Source organism: Pteropus medius, unplaced genomic scaffold, assembly GCF_902729225.1.
Source record: "Pteropus medius unplaced genomic scaffold, Ma_sr-lr_union100, whole genome shotgun sequence".
Taxonomy (NCBI): Eukaryota; Metazoa; Chordata; class Mammalia; order Chiroptera; family Pteropodidae; genus Pteropus; species Pteropus medius.
Window position 1 is genome coordinate 1,523,480 of NW_024349125.1, and position 23,286 is coordinate 1,546,765.

A 23,286-nucleotide genomic window follows, 5' to 3' on the forward strand; every position below is an offset into this window, starting at 1 on the left:
GGCCGCACCTCATCTCCCACACCCACATTTAGTCGAATGATCTAACAGGTCAGCACCACTTAACTCACCTCTTCTGCCCAGAGTTCATCGGCCCCTCCCCGTTACACCATCGGTCGCTCTTTCACAGTGTCTTGCAATCTCTCCAACTCACAGTGCTCTCGGACACTCGCGTTTCCTTGTTCGCTTGTTCATGTATTTATTTACACTAAAACGAAAGCTTGGTGAAAGCAGGGGCCTGGGCACCTTTAGACCATCTCCTGGCCCTATCTCGATGCCTGGTGCCTAGCACGTGCTTGATAAATGTTTCTGAATGAATGTACTCCTTAAAAAAACTCAGAATGCTTTTCGGCTACTCTGAAATTATAATGCACAGTTGGAAGCTGTAAAATGCTTTGAAGAATGCCACCCATCCTATTTATGACAGGAAGCACTCCCCTTTCTTTTCAGTCCTTTTGATTTCAAAATTTACTGTTGAAGGGGAAAGAAATCTGTCCAGGGAACATGATCTGAGAAGCCCATTAAAGCTCATTTAGAGTTCCATTTTATATCTGTAAACAGAAAGACCAAGGCTCATGGCTTTTGTGAGTTAATAAGTCTAACACTGCAATAAACAAACCTGCTTTTTCAATTTGTGTTCTTAAATTAGATTTAACTTTGCTTTAAAAGTGGGTTTACTGCTGGTAAGGGAGCCTGCCTGGCAGCCCAGGAGTGGGAAGGCAGTGCCAAGACAGGCCGCACTTCCAGAAAGCATTGTGTTTAGGGGCATCTTCGATGCACCCGTATGTCTTATCTGTTCATTCTCCTGAAAAAATAAAAATAATCATCAATTTTGTGGTTGTCACATGAAGATTCCCAACATTTGTATTTTGATTCTAGCACTTCTCATTTTCTTTCTCACCTTACTCAAAGGACTGCGATCTTAACATATTTCTTTTTAAGTACAGGAAATTAAAAGTTACTCTATTTGCTGTCACAAAGCCAGGTCAATAAATCCCTAGGCCAGGGGTTAAGACTACAAATGAGGCATCAGAGGCCCTAGGCTCTTTTTCAGGGGCTCTTACTAACCTTGTTCCAGTCAGTAACTAAAGCTCTTGTCTATATGTTAACTGTTCATAACCGGTTTTAACCAGTTATAACCAGAGCCGCAGCAGCACGCAAAACAGGGTCTTCTGAAACTGCTATCAGGATCATCACACTTGACATGTGCATGGGGAGTGACAGCGAGGGTCAAATGTGATGACACGTCACCACAAATGGCAAATTCTAACCTTTCTTCCTTCTCCAATGGAGGTATAATTTTATTTAGTGACATTAATTCTATTACACGCAGTTGGCTCCAAAAAGGAAAACTCGGGAACCCATGCTGCGTCTGCCTTGAAATACAGCACAGTTTGATACCCTTCCCTATCAAAACTATGCTCCAAATGGCAATACACCAATATGTGATTCTGTAACTAGGAAATAATGCACTCCACATTTGTTCTTCGTTTTGTTAACAGGTGACACACGGCCTTTGCTGAAAAAGGACTTTTTGCTTAAAAAAGGATTTTTATTGTTGGCAGAAAAGTGACCATGGGTTACCTCAGCCGATAATCTCAGAAGGGACACCAGTGCCTTCTCTCACTCTCCTCAGAGGTGGACTCAACTGTGGAGGGCCTCGCCAAGTCTGGCAAAAGGGCTCGCTCTCTCCTGAGGCGGTTTCACCACGGCCTTAGTTATTCCAATCACCCTGCCGTGTCAGACACCAGTGCCTGCTATTACAGAACACCTGAGATCAAGGAAAAGTCATTCTCCAAAAAAAAAAAAAAAAAAAAAGGTACTAGGTATTGAGGTGAAAGTGGTGAATAAACCAGACAAGCCTACTTGGAGCTTATAGTTAAGTAGAAAGTCTAAGGAAAATTCAGTAAGCCAGCAAGTGCAGACTGCTATGTTGGTGATAAATGATATAGTCGGACATAACGGTGCAACGAGGGAAGTGGGGATGGGCCGGAGATGTGGTCAGAAGACTCCCTAAGAAGGGGCCATGTGAATTGAGACCTGAAGGAGGAAAAGACACATGTTACTGGGCAGGGTGTCCTAAGCCCAGTTTCTAGCCATGCCATGTGTTCCATGAAAAATCGTACCCTCTCTTCTTCTCTCTTCTTAATGGCTATTTCTCCCAATTTCCTTCCCTACGGGAGTTAGAGAAATGGACTTTTAAAAATAAACCCAAGACTTCAATTTAAGAACTAAAACTATAAAACACTTGGAGAAGACATAGATGTAAATGTTCCAGAGCTTGAATTAGGCAATGGCTTCCTAGATGATACCAAAAGCACAAGCAAAAAAAGAAAAAAATAAGATAAACTGGATTTTATCAAAATTAAAACTTTTGTGCTTCAAAGGACACCATCAAGAAAGTGAAAAGAATGCTTTTACAAGTTATATACTTGATAAAGGACTTGTATCTGAAATATATAAATGACTATACCTCAATAATAAAGATAAATAAATCAATCTAAAAATGAGCAAAACATCTGACTACGCATTTCTCCAAAGATGTACAAATGGACAATAAAAAAATGTTCAAGATGATGTTATTAGGGAAAAGAAAATCAAAATCATGAGATAGTCCTTCACACCCAATAGGATGGCTAAAATAAAAGACAGTAACAAGTGTTAGCGAGGATGAAGAAAAACTGGAACCCTCAGACATTCCTGGGGAGAATGGAAAAATGGTACACTAACTCTGTAAAAGCAATCTGGCAGTTCCTCAAAAGGTTAAATAGTTATCGTATGACCCAGCAATTCCACTCCAAGATACGGGCCCAACAGAAGTGAAAACATACATCTACACAAAAACATGTACACCCATGTGTTCATACCAGCATTATACATAATAGCCAAAAAGTAGAAACAACCCAAACATCCATCAACTGGTGAATGAACAAGCAGATGCTGTGTACTTAATACAATTGAAAATATTTGGTGATTTAAAAAAAAAAGAAGTACTGGTACATGCTGAAACATGGATGATTCCTGAACACAATATGCTAAGTGAAAAGCAGCCAGTCACAATTCCATTTACATGAAAGTCCAGAACAGGCAAATCTACTGAGGCAAGAAGATTAGCGTGGGTGCCTAGGCTGGGGCAGGGGAGAGATGGGAGTGAGAGCTAATACAAGGTTTCTTCTGGGGATGATGCAAATATTCTACAACTGACTGTGGTGATGGTACAACTGTGAATATACTAAAAATCCTTGAACTGTACACTTTAAATGAGTGAACTGTACAAAGTGGATGAATTATTTCCCATAAAGGTTACTAAAATCAACTCACGAGTCAGGCTGGGAAAAACTGTTTGAGCGAAAGGGTACTATTTTACATAGGCCACTCCTAAGGACACTACCTGGTGTCCTGGCAGCTGAGCTGACTCGGCCACTGCTCGCTGGCTGGCTGGTCCTCCAGTGCCCACAGAATTCTTGTGCTAGGCCTGGGCGTCTGCTTCTACCCAAGATGGGCGGGGACCAGCTGGTCTATGGCACATAGTTCCAAGTGTTTCAAGGCTGCAGCAAAGCAACATGCAGACCAAGTAGCTTAAAATTCATTTATAGTGCCACCTTGTAAGTTCAGTTGACCCCTTAAAATTTCATACCCTGACATACACACAAAATACCATCATTTGCACACGAATAGGTGTCTTTTCATTTTTTAAACAATTTGAATCCAGTCTAATTGCTTTCTCTTTGCTATCAGGCACCAGCACAAACATTCCAATGTAAGAGGCACGAACTACCAGGGAACATGTGGGATCTCCAGAGTGCTGTCCTCTCCCTGCAGGGCAGGCTCAGGGACCACCCTCCAGCTGCTGGCAAACACTGCAGGAAGAGCTTATCCTATGTGCAGTTTGCGGGCTCCACAGCTCCAAGGCCTGACAAACTGAACTCTCAAATCCTGGAGTGCGTGAAACTAGACGGCTGAGAAAGGTGGACAGGAAAAGGCACTGGAGGGAAAAGAACCATCTGGGAAGACATTTGAGTACTTTGGAAAAATGAGACCTCTGTTTCAGGGCATGTAAAACACACGTCGCACGGGAATATGGTCCGGTGTGCACCTGTGAAAGAAAATGGCAGTGTTCACTGACAACTGTATGCTTTCTCGGCATGGATTTTCGTGCAGAAATCTAATACAGAAATATGTAAACTACTGACGGGAAGTATAAAAAAGCCAGAAGTACCAATAAAACACCACGTGTTGATTTCACCCTTGAGACCGTTAAGACACAATGAACATGAGATGTAGCTGCATTTGCGGCTATACACAAAGAAGAGCATCGGGGCAAAGTGATTTATAACCCCAGAAAAATGTGTATATCTCTCCATCTCGAGAACATCTGTACAGGACGGTGGGGGAGGAGGGAAGGATGGGGGAACAGATACAGTCAGAGTAGATAAGGCCCCTTAAAGCCTCTATCCAACAGGACCTGCTGCTGAGTACAGTGGTACAGTGGCAGAAGCAAACAGCAAAGAACAATAAGCAACCAGGAGCTTTTCTAATAAAGTCTGGCTGAACCACATATTAAATGCTCTTTTCCTTTTATTTACAAATTCTAAGTATTATGAATGAATTACAATTGTTTCTTTGAAAGAGTCTTTTAAGAAAAATCAGGCAGATATTGCCATCAGTGGCTCGTTTTCTTCTTTATCTTCATTATTTAACAAATATCTAACCAGCCCCAACATGCTGTAGCAATTCAAGGTAAATGAACAATCCCTGGCCTATGGAAACGAGAGGAACAAGAGAGGAATACTGATCTGAAAGATGAGAGTTTTTTATTTTGTCGTTTTAGATCAGCTTTTGAAAAATCCCTTCACCACAATATAGCAGGGGAGACTTGACTTGTTGCAAGGGTTCCAAGGAATAGTTCTGGGGGCGCTGGACTGAATAACAGAGCAAGCTCCAAGAAAGAAACACCTAGAGGTATCTTCCTGATTCTGAAGATGTTCTAAAACATTGTTTCATAAACCGAATAAAACAAAGAATACACAAATATAACTAAAGAATTATATAAGAGCTCTGTTCTTTCCCACATCATTAAAGGCACATGGTTTTAAAAGACAGATAAAGACAAAAGCAACTAAAGAAAAATATTCCATTTTTTCAATCCATAACCCAGCGAGCTTTCAAACTCTAGGAAAGGTATTACAATGCTGTGTTAAAGGGACAGCTGGGCCCCTCACAAGTGCTGTCTTGGCTTTTTAAAAAATGATTATTAAGTCACACTATTTATAACTTTCATCCTAAAGTTCAGATTCATCAGCATTTGACCTCTGATTGTAACCTGAGCCTGACCATGTCAAGGGGCCAACAAGCCAGACCCCTGTCCCTGCAAAGAAATTGTGACAAACGACTGCATACTGAATATGGCACGTGTCAAACTGCCTTTCCGGAAGCTCCCATCCCATCTGGCCCCTTTTATCTTATCCTGAAGAACCACTTCGCTAACCGCCATACACCACTGACACTCCACAATGGTTCCTTTTGATGTCCAATCTGAAAATCTGCCTGTGGGCTCCACGACAGTGCCTGACAGTACCAGGTGATGACGTGCATGTACCCGGGGCAGCCTCCAGGACAGCGGGAGGAGGAAGAGTAAGAGGCACCGGCCGCTGGGGCAGCACTGAGACGGGGCGGTACTCTGGCACCTTTCCTATGTTTGGGCCTCGTGTCCTTACACAGTCCTCTCGTCCCGCAGGCTACTCTCACACACTACGATTATGGGCCCTGACGTCAGTGAGGCTGGGTTCTGCTTCTACGCTGCTTCGATTCCACATCTAGGTGGACCAAAGAGGATGGAGGCACCAAATTCTGTACGCAGCATTCTCCTGAATAGAAACTGGTTAGCTTCCTGAAGGGTCTCCGGGGCCCAAGAGATTATACCTCACCTCCCCTCTAAACTCTTCTGTGATGGAAACAAAACAGAGATGTTTATTTTGTAGCCAGAATATTACCAAAAAGCAACCAAGGGAGAATGGGGAACAAAGCCCCAACACTGGTCACCCTGAACGGAAGGAGTTTTAGCATTACAGGGAATGGGATAGAATCACAGCTACTGATCAATTTTAGAATTCAGAGACATGATATGTAGCTAAATCTTTATTCTCTACCTTTTTAAATATGCCTCTCTAGAGGTCTGTTAATCACAAAATGCTCTCAATTCAGAGAAACTTTGTTTTTGGCCCAAATTATATTTAAAAATGAGCATCAGAGCTGTTAGACCATTGCATTCCTGATATCACACCTTCCACCTCTGGACTTCAAATAAATGCTGTGGTGTTTTCAAGCAAACAATGAGTTCTTACCGACAATGTATTAAAACCCATGTCCTCTCTGCATGTAAAGCCCATCATGGGAGGGGGCCATTTTATGTGGTTTTCAAGGGCTCTTCAGCCAGAGCCAGAAGAAAGGCAGTGATGAGGGAAAAGGCCTGCAAGGTAGATGTTTTTCCACTTGCAATCAACCTTGAAAGTGTCCTTTTCAGAGCAGAATGCGGACAGCTGCTGGCATGGCTCTCTGTGTACTAGTGGTAAAACAGGTTTGTCCTTACTTACTAATCTGTTTCCTTAGATTTACTTGCTACTACTACTTTAGTTTGCAATTCTTTCTTTTTCTTCCCTCTTAGAGAGTCTGTGTTCACCTCTCCCAAGGTTACCTTCTTTGGAGCCTTGGGAGAGACAAGCTGGCAGAGGGCAGCCTCTCAATGTTGCTAACCACCTTTCTAGCTACCCCACTACATGCTGTAACCCGTTGTCAGGCACTATTAGATGAGATGAAACAATTGCCCTTTGTGAATCAGTTGCCGCTTTAGACCAGTGGTTCTTAATCAGAGTGGCTTTGCCTCCATGAGACATTTGGCAATGTCTGAAGACATTTTTGATTATCAAAACTGGGGCAAGGATTGATACTGTCATTTCATAGTAAGGACCTGGGATGCTAAACATCCTATAATACACAGGGCAGCCCCCACGACAGAGAACTATCTAGTCCAAAATGTCAGTTGTGCTAAGATTAAGAAGCCTTGATTTAGAGCAAGGTCCTCCTACCCCAAAACCCAAGAAGCTCCCCGCCAAGATCAAGAATTCTTTGACTGGAAGCTTAGGGCCTTCTAATAGCTGGGGAGATTATACTACTTTTCTCTCTTTCTCCCTGCCAGTCCTGACAAATTAAAAGAGATTGGCTAAATAACAAAACTTGACTGTTTCACACAAAATGAGATAATGAATCTTATCTGAATAGAAATTACGTTAAAACCATGGATGCTCACTAACATTTTCTCATGTCACGTTAACAATCTTGTGAAGAAGGGGTTTATGGCTCCATTCTAATCCGGAGGAGATGGAGTTGCAGGAACCTTGGTCACAGTCCACAAGGAGGAAGCAGGAGAGCCAGCGAGGACCGTGACACTGTCTATCATTTTTCAAACTGTGGGCTGCAACCATATGTGTATTATAAACTCAATTTATTGTACCACGACAGATATTTTTAAGAAAACAAAATAGAAAATAGAAAATTTAAACATAAAGATAGCATCATGAAACTTTTTTTAACAGCTGGCTGTGGCCAAAAAGTTGAGAAACCAGCAGTCCACGCACAGCTGTGCAGACGAGGAAAATGGACCCTGGGACCCAAGTCCATTCATTGTGAAGTCAATGCCTGGGCCAATACCAGGTGGTTGGTTTGGGTGTTTCATGAGATCAAGACACGGAAGAGCCACTCATATGCACATAAACAGGTGTCATTCTTCTCTTCACATGGGGTTAGCCATGAGGGTGCGGTACTCCTGGAAGGGGGCTAGAGGGAAGACAGGGACATGATACCCACGCTTTCCCACTCCAGTCTAACCTATAAGGCCTCTTCCTCCTAAGCTAAACCAACAGGTTTCTCTAAATACAGTGAGGATGAACCAATGCTGGTAACAGCCTCTCCTAGAAAGTTAATTTTCTGGTTCAGCCTACCAGGTGAAACAGCAGAGCAGAGCATGCTACCATGGGGACTTTTCTGACAAATGTCCACCACTCCCAATTACGACAGATAAGACAGTGAGTTGCTGTTTCTGAATTTTCCAAAAATTCACTTGAGGTGTGCCTCCAATTTTTAAGTGCTCAACTGTAGTCTACAGAAATAAAGTTGTTTTGTGGGCTCTTGGGGGGAAAGGTCACAGAGCCAAGTTCCATGGGTCTTTATCTCGCTACCACGGAGCAGCTATTTCTAAGGCTTAAGAGATCTGTGAATGAGGGCAGGAAATTCATTACTCAAAAAAAGATCTTAGAAAATATCTTTCCAAGAATCAGACGTCCAACATATTTTTAAACTTTTAGGGCTCTTTGAGTTGGTATGCTCAAAACTGAAAGCAGTGTATTTCTATGAACTAAGGTTCCCTTCAGCTCATTTTTTGTTCTGGTTAAAATTACGCAGCATATGGTTAGTAGTGTCTTTGACTCAGGATGTGAAAGATGGTTTACTCCTATAGTCAGCGTTATTTTTCAGGCTGTGAAATGCAAACATTCCCCCTTGAGATGGCTTAGGATGACATGCTTTATTCTGCCCAGCTTCTTACTGTGTTTGTTCTGGTGCATTTTTCCTTTAAGATTCTGAACGTGTGGTATCCTTTCCCCCAGAGCATACCTGGGGATTCACACCACATGTGATGCAGGCACATGAAGGACGAGGGCCATGTAACCTACCATCCCTGACATGCAAACACAGCTGACAAACAACATCAGACTAGGAACCATGCTCAGAAATCCTGACCAACAGAGGAGACAGTCTGTGAACAGAACCAAAATACAGACGCAACACAAGTGACACAAATTGAGCTACATAAAGATAATCATTACAAATACACTTCCCACTGCAACTGCACTGGCCCACCCGCCCACAGAGAAGGAAGGAGGGAAGGGATAAGGGGAAATGACAGAAAAGAAGCTAAAGCAAACTACTGAATGGAGGACCCCTGATTCATGCTAGGATAGGCTTCTTACGCAGCTGAGATTCTTTTGGTCTAATGCGTCAAGAATATCCGGTTCTGCCAACAAGGGAGTTCCAGCGAATTGGACAATCAGGGGCATAAGCAGCAACATCACGGCTTTAAATGAGCTATGGAGATAGCAGGTTTGCCTTCTCAAAAGGAATCTTTACATATGTATATGCTCTAAGGTAGCGGTCTCCAACCTTTTTGGCACCAGGAATCGATGCTCCTATAAGAATCTAATGCCTGATGAATGATCCGAGGTGGAGCTGAGGTGGTGATGCTAGTGCTGGGGGAGCGGCTGCGAATACAGATGAAGCTTCGCTTGCTCGCTCACTGCCTGCCGCTCAGCTCCTGCCATGCAGCCTGGTTTCTAACAAGCCACGGACCGCTATCGGTCCACAGCCCAGAGGTTGCGGAACCCTGGTCTATGGGAAAAACACCAGTCCAAAAAAGAGTAAGGAACCTTTCTATACCTCTTGGAAATATGGGTAACACACCCCGGCTCCTTTCAAGTTATGAGCACTCCCTGCTCTGTGCTGAAGTTTTTCCGCACAGACATCTAATTCAACACCATGGTCCCAGGGGCCAGAGGCAACCATCCTGAACAGAGAGCATAAGGGCCATAACTCACAGTGCTCCTTGCCAGGAAAATACCTTTAGAACGTTTTCCCATAGGGATGTTCCACATACAACTTGCCACACTCCAGGATCTTTGGCCAGCTTTCAAATGCTTTCTATTTATTAAATATTTAAAAGCCCTGATAACAACTGAAAGAGACTATCTTTATTTGTTAAGGTCAAGGAGAAGCACTGAGAATAAAGTCAGAATCCTTAAGACTTTTCCCACCAAAGAACAACTCTTTCTTCTATGAAATGTTCTGTCACTTAAAATAAAGGCAGATGGTAATTCAATTAAATTCCTAATTGGTGTCAAAATAAATCACGCTTAACTAATAAAGTTTCTAGAAAACACCCCGGTTGGCCAAAATCCTACTGCTCTTCTGGTTCTGAGTGACATTTCAAGGAAACATTACAGTGAGATCAGCCGTCAGTATAACTAACTACAAGCCAGGACAAAAGTAGGGAAGGAGGCACACTGTTAGAACGAAATCCCACTGGGCGCATGGCACCCAGGCCCTCCCTGGTCTGGCCCCTGCCCACCCCGGTGCAGGGGTCAACAAACTCTGGATGGGGCAGGCCAAATCAGCCCGCAGCTAGAAGTGGCGTGTATTTTTTAAATAGTTTGAAGAAGGAACAACAACAAAAACAAAAAGAATTATCTTGAGACAAGATAATTACACGCAATTCAAGTTACAGGGTCCATAAACAGGTTTACTGGAGTACAGGCAGATCTGTTTGCTCACGTGCTGTCTATGGCAGTTTTCACGCTACAACAGCAAAGGTGAATAGTTGTGACAGAAACCGTATGGCCTGAAATATTAACAACCTGTTCCTTTACAGAAAAAGTTTGCTGACCCCTATCCTGGCACATGCCATACTCTCGCGTTTGCACTTGCCGTTATTGCCTCTCTATGGAAGTCACCCCGGCCCCTTGGCTTTGTATGGTCAGTTCCTACTTGTCCTTACGTCCTGGCTCGAATGTCACCTTGTCTGCATGGCCTTTCCTGAATACTTAATCTACAGACAACTCCCCCAGCCTCACTTGTCTATCTTCTTCATAGCTCTTACCTAAAATTGTCTTATTCATTTACTTATGAGCTGTCCTTCCTCAGGGAGACCCTCACCTGTCATGCCCACTGCTGTATCCCTAGTGCCTGGCAGAGTATTTGTGAACTGTATGAACAGTGACCACGCTAGTTGTATAAATGGAGCAAAGCCATATTCAGGTCCCAGTCTCCTGTCACCAGAGACCCAAGCTGAAGAGACTGCCCTGGCTTTGAGCATCACGGTGTAGTTTGTTCGATGAAGAACCACCAATTAAAACTTGTTATACTTCTCAAATATTAAAGAGGTTATATATAACAACTAAACTGGGCTGTAAGTTAAGAACACGATGTGTTTTATGCCAAAAGGACGGGGCAAAAAGGGTCTACCACCCCATGGTTTCTCGGCAGAGTGACAGGTGCCCGGCGCCAGCTTTGATCCTCCCGCCTTTGACTGTCCACTGCCCCTCACAGGGGCCTGGCATTTTGGTGGTATCCAGCTCTGATTAAAACTTAACTTCCTGCCTATAAATAGAAACATCTTTTAAACACTAATTAAAAATAACAGGCTGGTATTTGGAAACTCCTATAAACAAAAATATAAGAGCTGAAATAAACAGCAACAGTTGCACATGTGATCTATGCTCAGGTGGGTAAAAAACTCTTCTCTGAAGCTTTTCCATTAATTCTTGAATTTATGGGGCTTTAAAATGTATAGCATTGTCTATCTTACCTTTTAATCTAATAATTAGCTTTTCTCCATTTACTCTATTTTAATGACTACGAAATTAATTTTAATAGTATTTTATTTAACCCAATATCATTTTCACATTTTAATTAGTAAGAAGAAATTATTTTGTTGTTTTTTTTTTTTTTTTTTTACTATACCACGTCTTCAGTATCCACTGTGAATTTTACACTCATAGCACATCTAAATTCAAAACAGCCCCGTATCAAGTGCTCAGCAGCCACACATGCCCGATGGCTGCCATACTGGATTGCACAGTTTAAAAATGTTCAGTCATTTTCAACAAACCATACTTACTTACATTTTAGGAGTTTTATATAAAAAAGCTTTTCTCTTTTTGACTCTGTGCTTGTTTTTTTACTTAAGATGACTAAATACAATAAATATTTTTATTTTATGTACATAAAAAAAATCCCTGGAACTCATCTTAGGATTCACATTGCATTCTTTACGATAAGCTAAAAGATATTAAGAACCACATTGCTTTCCCACAAGCATCCAATTTTGCTTTTTAAACCACGGCTGTTAGATTTAGTTTTCATTTCCTTTACACATGGCTCCTTTCCTGTCCTAACTGAATGCAACCAAGAAGCTCTGGCTCATCTGAGCCAAGGCCAAGTTTCGTTAATGTGCAATAGGACGGTGCCACCGTCATGCACAAAATGACCCGCCCGAGCTTACAATTCAAAAGCACTCCACCCTGCCTGCCCACTCCTTTAGGAGACTTATGTCTCTCTTTATGATCTAAGAGAGAAAAACTCAGGATCTTAGAATACCCCAGTAACAACCAGGTTCCGGGGACCTCTGCTGGAGTGACTACAACCAGGGAAGCAGTTTACACTTGGCTGGAAGTGCTTGCTCTTCACTCATAAGCACACAGCATGGGACTCTGCTAATGAAAATAGCAGTTTCAACAGTGTGGGATGTGATGGGATCACCTTTCTTCACAACTGTGAGGGCAGGGCGTTCTTGGCTTACCTCTGCATCCTGCTGGGGGAGGTGGTACGTCCTTTCAAGGCTCCGCAGAGTTCTGGGGTTCAGGGTCTTCTGCTCCAAGAGATGCTCCAGAAGCAAGACCAGCTGGTCTGGAAGAAGCTAAGGACAAAACCAAACAGCCAGTGAAAATGCCATTCATCTTACAAGAAATAAACCCAAACGTTTAGAACAAAGACAGCAAATCCAGGGTAACCTGGGTATTTCAGTAGATGTCTGAAACGGGAAGACTGTAAACTTGATTTTGGTAAAACCTCGGGGTTTACACTGTATTCCCCAAAGAAAATGCATTCTGGGGCCTGATTAAGCCTGCTTCTTTATGGCTTATCATGTCACTTCTATATTTACAGTAGTTCAAAACTGTGTTTATCTTTTTTCATTTTTTAGGTTGTACGACGTAATTTCTTAAGGTGTACAAGATGATGATTTAATACACGCATACACTGTGAAATGATAAAGACTGTATTATTTTATTAATAATTCTCATGGTTTATTAGATTCTTTACTTCATGGCATGCCTATGCCACAAATGTCATTTAGTCTAGACAAACATTCAAGAAACCATTGATCTTAGGCAAACATATTGGAATAACAGAAATAAGAAGCCGCTTTCAGATTTCCTTCCTTACCACCTGAACCCTGTAAATGTACATCAGGAAATAAAGAGCATATAATGAAACAAGAACATGTCTCACAATCCATTATAAAAAATTATAAGTTTATTATTCCGTTAAAAAAATAAAATGTGCACATCATTACACGCACACGGAGTCACTCATATTCCTGTTTTCATACAGGACAGGTAAGAAATGGTGTTACTAGTAGTGAAGGGCAAAGAGAGGAGGGTGTTTTTATATGGTATAAAAACAATGAAAACTATTTTATAAACAAACAAGATTTGTGAAATCTAAGAGCTGAAACTATCTTATTCACTACTGTGCTGCGGTGCCTAGATGAGGCCGTAGAGCAGACAGAGCTCACGTAAACTATAAATGAAGGAAAAAATACATGTATGATATATATTGTGGAAAATGAAAAATGTTCTACGATTAAGGTTTTAAAATATTATTATGAATTCCACTACTCTCTACATTTAGCTTTTCTCTATCCCTCCTTATGCCCAGGTAGTTTCTGTCAACGAACCCAAATTTACAAGTATGCAAGTCAATACTAGGCCAACAGGATATTCGTAAGAACATCTCAAAGAAATGTTTTAAGTTATTGGTTTCTCTACCTTTCTTTACCTTTCTGCTCCCAAGTGTGCACTCTGCCTGCCCCTCATACACAAATGTGCACGCACACACACACTTTCCCAAAAGGCGGGAGGGGGAAAATCGGGTGGACTGCACACACAACATTCATCACGTAATGCCACAAAGAAAGCATTTATTGTATTTCTTTACCTTGCCCTCCTAAGTTCTAATAAAACACCCACTTCCCTACAGACAGGCGCAGATACACGTCTCTTGATTCTTGGGCATTTTTACTTTATAACATCCCTCCATGTATTTAAGAGTTGTGCTGTGAATCCTCTCTCAGGTTGACAGGAGAAACTAGAGGCCTTCAGCCAAAACAGAGGGTTACAACCAGCACTGACCCATGAGGTTCTCCACAAGGACTCACAATGCTTAACACTTAATTTCCTTTCCTTAGAAGTCATGTGCCTGTAAGATGCTTTAAAGATATAAAGTTACTACATAACAACTATTAACGAGAACACTGGTTTTCCATTTTCTATAGTTTTAGACACATGAGGCTACTTTTATATTAAAAGAAATCTGTTTTATAAAATGGCCAAATTCGGGGCCACCAGCCTTTGGAGAGCTTCCTCACCCAGTTACACCGTGAACCCTTTGCTACTGGGTACTCGTGGGGTTCTTTACCTCCTCTGACTTGGCAGCTCGGCCAGCACCCAAGCTGCCTGGACCTCCTCCTGCCTAGCCGTCTCGCCCTGCAGCCTAGCCTCCCTCTCCGGACCTTTCTTCCTTGAGTTCCAAGAGGGGCCTTTTGACAGTGGAGGTTGAGCCTTCAGCCCGGCCCTGAGTGCATCCCTCACACCCCTATAGTCACTCCCTGACTGTCCTTCTGCACTTGAACCATCATCACAGAGTCTGCCTTTTCTCCCTCATCATGGTCTCTCCCGACCCACTTCATCTCTTTCTAGTGTTCTCCACGTGACTCCCACCCCAAGGTGGCCTGGCTTGAATGCCCATCACACAGCAGTCCACCTGCCTCTATGGGGGCTGGGGTGGGGAGGGCTCCAGACTGGGTCAGAGTAGCCACCCAGCCTTGTACCTCCATGGGTACTCTCAAAACTGGTCAGCAGCCAAGCCCAGGGCAGCAACAGTTCAAATGTTGAGGCCACTCGGGACACAGGAAGACAGCTTCTGGAGAAGGGCCCAGCCTGATACAGTGCAGAACACCCACTGGCTGGGGGTAGGGGCCTGGTTCACTGACTAAATATAGCAGGAACCAGCCTGGCAATTTGCAAATTGCAGAATTACAGGGAAGGACAGAGAAGAAAGAAAAGCATCTCCCTATTATGTGCCACGCTCACAAAGAGGTCTATTGTTGGAACTCCCATGTGAGATTTAGTTTAAACCAGAGAACCAGAGAGGAAAGAAACCCTTGAGGAAGATCATGAGCTTGGTCCTCAACTTACCCCTAACTGGGTTTAACCAATAAATGCAATTCCAGTTTAAAATCAAAGAATTACTAATATGTGAACCTATCAAAATATCTGGATTCGTATTTTTATATCTCTTGTAGCTTTCTCTAAGTAGAAGTTCATGCGTCTGCACACAGAAACAAAACAACAGGATCGGTGATCGTTTCGGTCCTGTTCTAACTTTACGCAATGGAAAAAATATTTGAAGCTTAAGCCCCCTGACTAAAGATAAACATCTGAGATGGAACGGAGGGAGTCAAACCTTTGCGAATCTTTAATAAGTTTAATTTACTCTAATTGGAGATAGGTAAAGAGCAGGCATGCACGTAGCCCTCTAGGTAGCCCTCCTCAGCTTGGAGGCGCCAGCAGACTGCTCTGCTGCAAGAGCTGGCTTGTTCAGAGGGGGCAGAACCAGGACATGCACGCGGCCCTGAGTCCTGCCCAGTGCTGTGAGTGCTGCTGGGTCCACTCTCCAGAATGGGCTGTGTAAGTGACTCTCATTCAGTAAACAACCTGTCGCCATCTGCCTTTCAACTTTAACTCTTCTAATTCCCGGAGAATGTAGTTTCTTACCAATGAGAAAAGTAGAGAACATCAATGATCAAATGCTATTTTAGAACACAGAGAATAAAACTAATTCAGTATCTTTCATTCACAAATGAGTAAGTAACCGTTACATAATTTTTACATGTGAGTACAGATCTTGAAAAGAGGATATTAAAGCAAAAATGTGGTGAGTAGCTCGCTTTAATACAGTACATTTCTCTTTGTAAAATAAACATTTACTCCCTGTAAAGCCACCCTACAATGAAAAAGAAGAACTATGTAATAAACCAAAAGTTTGCAAAGCAACTGAGAGAGATACACTACAAATGAGCTTGGATGCAGTGCCGGGCGGCTCGCCCTGGCAGCTGGCACGGTGGCAATGGGAAATGTGTGGGTCATTCCACTCCCACCTACGTAGAAATCAAATTAAATTTCACATGACTCCTAGGCCAACTGTGTTTTAATACAGTGGTACCGGAGGAAACAAACATGGCTTTAGTCACACTACGGGGAGATTAAGAAAAACAAAGTACATGTTTTAGAATATTCTCTCGAAAAAGCAGCTCTTTTGAACATTAAAAAAAGAACCTGCCTTTATTTCTGGGGGTCTTACAGTGCTCACAGGCACAGTTCAACAGTGACAGGAATAGAAAGTCCTGTCCTCTGCAAAAATAAGGAATTCAAGATGGGATTATTTTTTCCATACAGAAACCAGTCGGTATTTTTAAAATGCATTTTCCTCGGAAACTTAGACAAAATAAGGCTATGGGTGCCAGAGTCATGTGGGTACTTGAAATAGAGAACTCCACAACACTAACTCAAATACAAAAAAACAAAATGCTAAAGGAGGTCAGTCAATACAAATGCTATTTGTTAAGGATTTAGAGGTCTGTATTCTTGCTCTAAACATGGAGGATTTCGTAGTTGCTAACTAACCAGAAATGTACGAAGAAAAAGAAAAGTCTACCTGGTATTTTTCCTATTCAACTTAAGAGCTGAGGCAAGCCGCACAACTTTGAACGGGTTTAAAGAGTTTCTACGTAGACTCTTAGAAAGAAAATATGAATTTTCCGAATCCATTCTCCCAGTCTACAAGCAGCACAAAGAAAACAAACCCTGACTCTTCCAGAAGCCTCTTACTGCTGTCACAGGGGACATCACTCACCCCTGGCTCCCAGAAGGACCACCCACGCAACTGAGACCCTCCACCATCTCTTCCATTAGCAGGATGCAGAAGAGGCCAGCTCGTCTCCTACAGAAAATGTCACGGATGTGTCCCACTACTGACCTTCCACGGGCAGGCGCCGAACACAAGGAATCCAGTGCACGTGAATATCCGAGCCCCTCGGCCTGCACCCCTCCGAAAGCAAAGGAGAGCACCTCCCCTCGCGGCCCAGCTGGCGGCTGCAGCCACGAAGGAAGTCTCTGAGAGGCTCCCAGACCGGGAAGGAGCCTGGGACTAATGCAGCCACCGACTGACAGTGGCGTGAGTTCTATTATTACCCCATTATCACTCTGGGATCTGTGCCTAAATGAAGCATGCTTCCTCCCTGATGCCATTTCCTTTTATCCTGGCTGGAGACTAAAAGCAGATCAATGGGGGCAATACATATGATGTCACTTCAATTTACAGCAATGGCCTCCCTCTCTTTCAGTCTGTCTGAAATACACAGAAAGATCAATTCTTCCCAAAAATGGTTAAAAAATGCTTAGGGAGCATTCTTCTTCCAGAAAAGTATTCTCTGCTATATTTGTCTATGTTTCTACGGCAGGAACTGTTTACACTGAACAAAAACAGAAGAAATGGGGGAGGGAGAAAATCTCAAATTCTCCTGTATGCTGGAGACTTGCTGGCTCAAATTCAACACAAGCAGGGTCCAAACCAGACTTGAAGTGGCTGACCTTTGAAAGTCACATGCAGAAAGCTTTCTGGTGTAGGAGCACAATTGAGACAGCAGTTCTCCTTTGCCCCTTTGTTTAAGAAGGAAATCCCACAGATATAAAATGTGTGTGTGTGTGTGTTTTTTAATAAGACTTCTCCAAAGACTAACAAGTTCCTTCCGACTCTTCTCAGAAACCACACTATACACTCTCAGGTGCCTCCACAGTCCACAGGCGGGAGAGCGAATAGCTCCCATTCATACAGTTTTCTCATTGGGGGCAACAAGGAACTCTGACCACAGGACACAAGACAGAACTGGAACCAAAATAAATAAAAATCTCTAAGCTGTATAAATTTTCATATGATTTTTGAAAATGGGGTAAATAATTGATGAAGTTTCTCAAAACAAAAGAGTTCTCCTTTCTCATAACCCAAAAAGAAACACAAAATCCTAAGAGTATCAGAACTGTGGTGTTGCAGCTGACCTTGCCTATTCCAAGCACTGGCGAGGACCACGGTCTTCACATCAATGTTAGTATATAATCTTCTTTCATCTGTCACTTTCTTAATGATAAACCTTTTTAAGTGTCAAAAATGAAATATTTAATAATATGTATATAGGCAAGAGTGTGCCCAAGAGCTGCTGTCATTAGGATATCATAATATAATTAAAATATTTTTAGTCTAAACTGGTAACTTGTATAGAGGAAAAACAGAATTGCTTTGAATTGTTATCAAAAACAATTGCTACTAAAAACAAAACTTAAAAAAGAAAAACCATCTTTTATGTGTTGAAGCGAAACCTTAATACACTTTAAAAAACTGCCAAGTATAAACGTCTATAGTTCACATTATTTTGGGGACACAAATTTCAGTTGCCAGGAGATGAAAGGCACCAAATTAATTAAAAGTGAAAACAATTTTCTTCAAAATAAAACAAGAGCCATGTATTTGTCCAACGAAATGTTATTTTTGATGATCAAATATCCTTTAGGGAGTATGGCTGCAAATTTGAGAAAGAAAAATCAAACAGAAGCAAATGTTCATATAATTTATTTCACAGTGGGAAAAAAAGCATATTTACTATATTTTGGGGGAAACAATTCTAAAAGCTACTATTTAAAAAGACTACTGCATTTCTGAACCATGGTTTGGTCACGCTGCTTGCAAAACTGGCACCACAGTGACTAAAACAGACATCATTAGCAAAAAGTATCTGAAAAAAATTTATTGGTATAAATTATTCTCACATTTCCAGATTATAAGGGTCAAATTTTCATGTGCTGACATTTCCCTAACTTTTATAAAGGTCTCATCCAAACTATATACAATTTGACACAAAGCATATTATTTAAACTGCATAAAATGTAATCCTCTTGGCAACTGGATCTCTTAAAACCATATGTACACTAATGGTTTATATTACACATTTTGGGAAATAAATATTTGTAAACACTCAAACTGAAAATTTCCAAGTATCTTATAAGAGGTGCTTGAGATCTTCATGTTTCTCTTCTCAGAAACCTACCAGACCAATAACCCAAGGGGCCAAAGCGACACCATTCCTGATCTAAATTTTATGCTTCTCAAGAAAATCACTGTTCATGAATAGGAAACTATAAATTCCTAAGTGACTCAGCCTACTTGCCCTGCCATGACAACAATGGCATGATCAACGTTGGGTGTATTTCAGGCTTTCTACAGAATTTGGAACACTTGAAGATATCAGAAAATATCTGCGACTTTTCTTGTACTCATAGTTTTTTTTTTAATCTGCTTCTCATGCCCTTAGAATTAATACTCTTACCTAAGTTAATATTGTATTTAATAACTGATGTTATTTATCTTGAATAAGCGTATACATTTTTATGAACCTGAGTTTTTACCTTTTAGTGATATTTTCCAGCTCGAAATTGTAATTGCATACTGATTTATGACTCCTTAAGGTACATCAAATGACTATAAAGCTTGCATAATATACCTTTATTATGAAAACTGTCAGCTCGTTTTATGTGTCAAAATTATGGCTATGGCATATAACCACACAATGGAATACTATGCACCTATTAAAAAGAATGAAATGGAACTGTTTCTATAAGTTGGTTAAGATGTCAAGAAATGTTATTAAGTGAAGGACAAAGTTAATTACAGAATGTAGAATAAATCTGAATTTGTGTAAATAACTTCCCCCTCAAAAAATAAAAAGAAATTAAGTAACTCTTTAAGTCAACTTTTTCTGAGTAACCCATATGAGCTGTCCGGTCTTTTTTTTCTTTTCTTTTTTTTTTCCCTGCCTCCAACTCAAGCTGAACTATTTTTCTTAAATCATGTTAAAAATATTTTCCAAAATTGTACTTAATGGAGAGAAGATCTATGTTATGAAAAACTTTAAAACTGCAATCTAATCTAAGAGCACTGAAATTCCTAACTGTTTAAGCGCATACTCTGATGGGCGGTGAGCGGAAACCAGGGGCTTCTAATAAAGCACGTCCAGTGAGTTACAGGCAGGTACCCTAGCATTAGTGTGTGCCAAGAAACCTATCAGTGTCTCTCTCTCTCCTTAGTCATAATATTTGAAGATAACATAGATCTCAACAGTTCTGATTTCCATACTTCTAAAAAGAGATGAATGCTAATACCACCAACTATAAGACATTAAATTCTGTGTGAGCAAGACACCAATATTGGAAGGATTTTAAATCTTCCAAGTGCTTTGCAAATATATATAAAAGTATTTCATCAGTTGCATGCTCAGACTTTTATGCTGTCACTTCAATACAAATTAACTATCGAATATTTTGTCTGAGAAAAAACAATAACTGTAATTTCACTCAAACCCAGAATTTTTTCCTATCTTTCTCTAACTTCCTATATTGCCCCATGTCAAAATCAGAGAGTGTGTGGGATTATTAAAATTTAACAGTTTTAGTAACTGTATCAATATTAGATTTTTCTTTGTGACAGCCCTGTGTTCCTAGTTAAAGTGATCTATAGCATGCACAAAACTAAGGTGTTCATATTCACAAATATGCAATCCTTAGGAACACTCAGTCTGAAAACACAGATTTTCCTCTAAATTACAAGTGATCAGCAAATGGGAAAAAAACACTAAGGTCTTACTGAAAATAGGTTCTTCAGGATCTATGGACAAAGAAAGAATCCTCCTATTTTAAGTTAAAACAAAGAATAACTGAGTTCAAACAAAACTTCTATAAAAAGAATGTACATTTTCAAGGAAACTCCTTAAATAATGGAACCCTATCTTGCTCATTTCATGTGCCACCTACACTATGCCCGATACTCACAAGTTTATCAAATTTAAATAAAGGACTTAATTGTCCTTAATGTCCAATATTACGACGGAGTAATAACAGTAAAAATGACTGCAAGATAGCTGTCAATGAACAATTCGGTGATTTAAGTCTATTAAAAAAATTTATATAGCTATACATGAAAATTCAGGTCAGAAGATTCTCACTTCGAAACTAAAACAAATCTGTAATATATACACAAATATATCAACTTAAAAAGTTTTTAAATGTCCTGTATAACAACAGATGTGGTAGGTGATTCTTATTTTAATAGCTAATGGTAACGTAACCGAAATGTGTCTTTAACTGTAATTGGCTATAATCAATGATGGCTCTGCAGTGTTTTTAAAAAGCTAATAAATAACTTAGATTGTGTTAGTAACAACCCATTTTGCTCTAAGTGCAAAAATTCAATAGTATCTCTGAGATGTTTCTTTGCTTTCCATCTCCTCGTTTAAACTTGTCATTAAAAATTTGTGTTATTTTTTTTTTTCCAAATTGTCGAAATTAACAGCTGAAAAAAAAGCAAGCCCCAACAGCATTTGGACACAATGATATTAACAAGAGTTACAAGGTAAGAAAAAGACAAACAGAAGGAATCAACCACTCTGGCCCTAAGCTTAGACAAACCACTCAGGCATGGGCACACACACATACACTAAACATATTTTTAAGCAAAAAACATAATTTATAAAAAAAATTTCACTCTTGGGTATTTATTCTAGTCTAAAATACTGACATTCCATTACTCCTAGTTCCTGTCCTTCCTTCTTCATAGGCGCATAGTCAAAACAACAGAAATATCTTTTTGGTTAGATTTTATTTTCTAATACTCTTTCTATACTTTCTACCAAATCCAAACTAAGCATAAATTTTAGCCACATGTCCACAATTTGTGCTGTGGTTTCTGTCATAAAGTCAACAAAGAAACATATCCTTTAATATATGTATAACCAACCACAACTAAAGAGGAATTATGGGGAGGGGGTATGAGGTGGAAGAGGGTAAGGAGTCAAACTCCATGAATTACTGCTGGAAAAATATAGGAATGAAGTTGTTTTTATTTAATAAAAATGTGTTGGGAGTACTGTACATGTTACTATCCAATGTCTCAGTGTTTTTTTTTTCACAGAATGGTTTAATGTATATAAAGCACAGGAGTTGGGCTTCGATCAAATCCTGTATACTTTCGAAGTCTAATTCAGACATCTTACATTCTGGATTAACTTTGAAAAGTTTTTTGAGTAATAAAGCAAAGGATTAATTTACAGGTCACTTCAACACAAAAGTCTGTATTTTTTTTTTTTTTAAAGATATGGACTTAAGAACTTCAAGAAAAAGAAATGCAGAAAACAAGCTTCACCTACTCTTAAGAAGTGTTTAGTTCATTTTTAACTTCTTTTCTCTCTCTTCCACCTCAAGAGCAGCTCATCTGAAGGGAATGAAAGCTTTTAGTGGGTGAGCATTCTGCATGAAAAGAAAGATGGCTATCTTGTGGATGCATATCACATGAGAAAGTGAAACAGGTGAATGGGAAACATAACAATAAAACTACATGGACATGAATGATGCCAGGTTTGTTTACCCCAAGACTGCATGCTATGTACAAATGGCTGAATAATTCATAAATTAATGTACTTCCCATAACAATAGGAACTATTCCCAACTAAACAAGTAGACTGAAATAGTGTTATAAAAGTGTTCTTTTGAAACAAAACATCCACTTTACTGCTATGAGAGTTCAGACATTATAATCTTACGTTTACTAACTTGGACTCAGCCCCAGAGCAGCCTGAAGCTGATACTGGTGCAGGAAATCTGAAATGCGGCCTTGTTTGCTACCACGGAATACTTTCTCATATGAGTTCAAGTACTTGAAAGTCAACGGACAGAAGTAAGTCTTCGAAGATACAAAACACATACTTTTTAACCATGGATCTAAAGGTGTTGGCATGACCACGATTAAACCTAAGATGTGTTTTTTAGTTGCAATCTAAAATCCCAACGCTTGGGATTCTATTTAGTTATTCCTAACAGATGCCTAAAGAAATTTCGTAAAAATGGTAGTTAAGTTTTAGCATTTTTATTCCTTTCATATCTGCCTTTATGTATGCATAATGTGCTCACGTTACAGAAAGTCAGAATTATTTTATTGGCATATTTTAACAGTGCAAAACCTTTGCAAATTATAGAAAATGTGTCTGGATTTCTAAATTTTCTGATTGTTCATTCGACTTTAATAGAAAATAGTCTGGAAAATCAAACTTTTCCTCCCCTCTGTATTCCAGCTTAATTTATTTGTATAAATTAACTTGGAATTTAGCTTTAAGAAAACATAGTTTTCTTTACATAGGTTTTCAGAAATTTTTCTCACATACTTAAAACTAAAAAAACTTCAAAATACAATGTTTACTCCCCACCTTTTAACGGAATTTCAGCTACTTTGTTTTTTAACATATCGAAG

General features: G+C 40.3%; 1 protein-coding gene across 18 annotated transcripts in view; it reads right to left on the reverse strand.

Annotated features, from left to right (window-relative positions):
* The window catches only part of AOPEP (aminopeptidase O (putative)), a 333,589-nt gene that overhangs the window by 14,340 nt on the left and 295,963 nt on the right, over window positions 1–23,286 (reverse strand). For 10 of the 18 annotated variants that reach the window (XR_005656715.1, XR_005656716.1, XR_005656717.1 and 7 more), the window contains one exon: window positions 12,401–12,517. Coding sequence is in view for 8 of the 18 variants with exons in the window: in XM_039880464.1 (XP_039736398.1) it covers window positions 12,401–12,517 (117 nt within the window). In the remaining 10 variants the exon portion in view is untranslated. The other 8 variants (XM_039880470.1, XM_039880468.1, XM_039880463.1 and 5 more) reach the window with 5 other exon arrangements.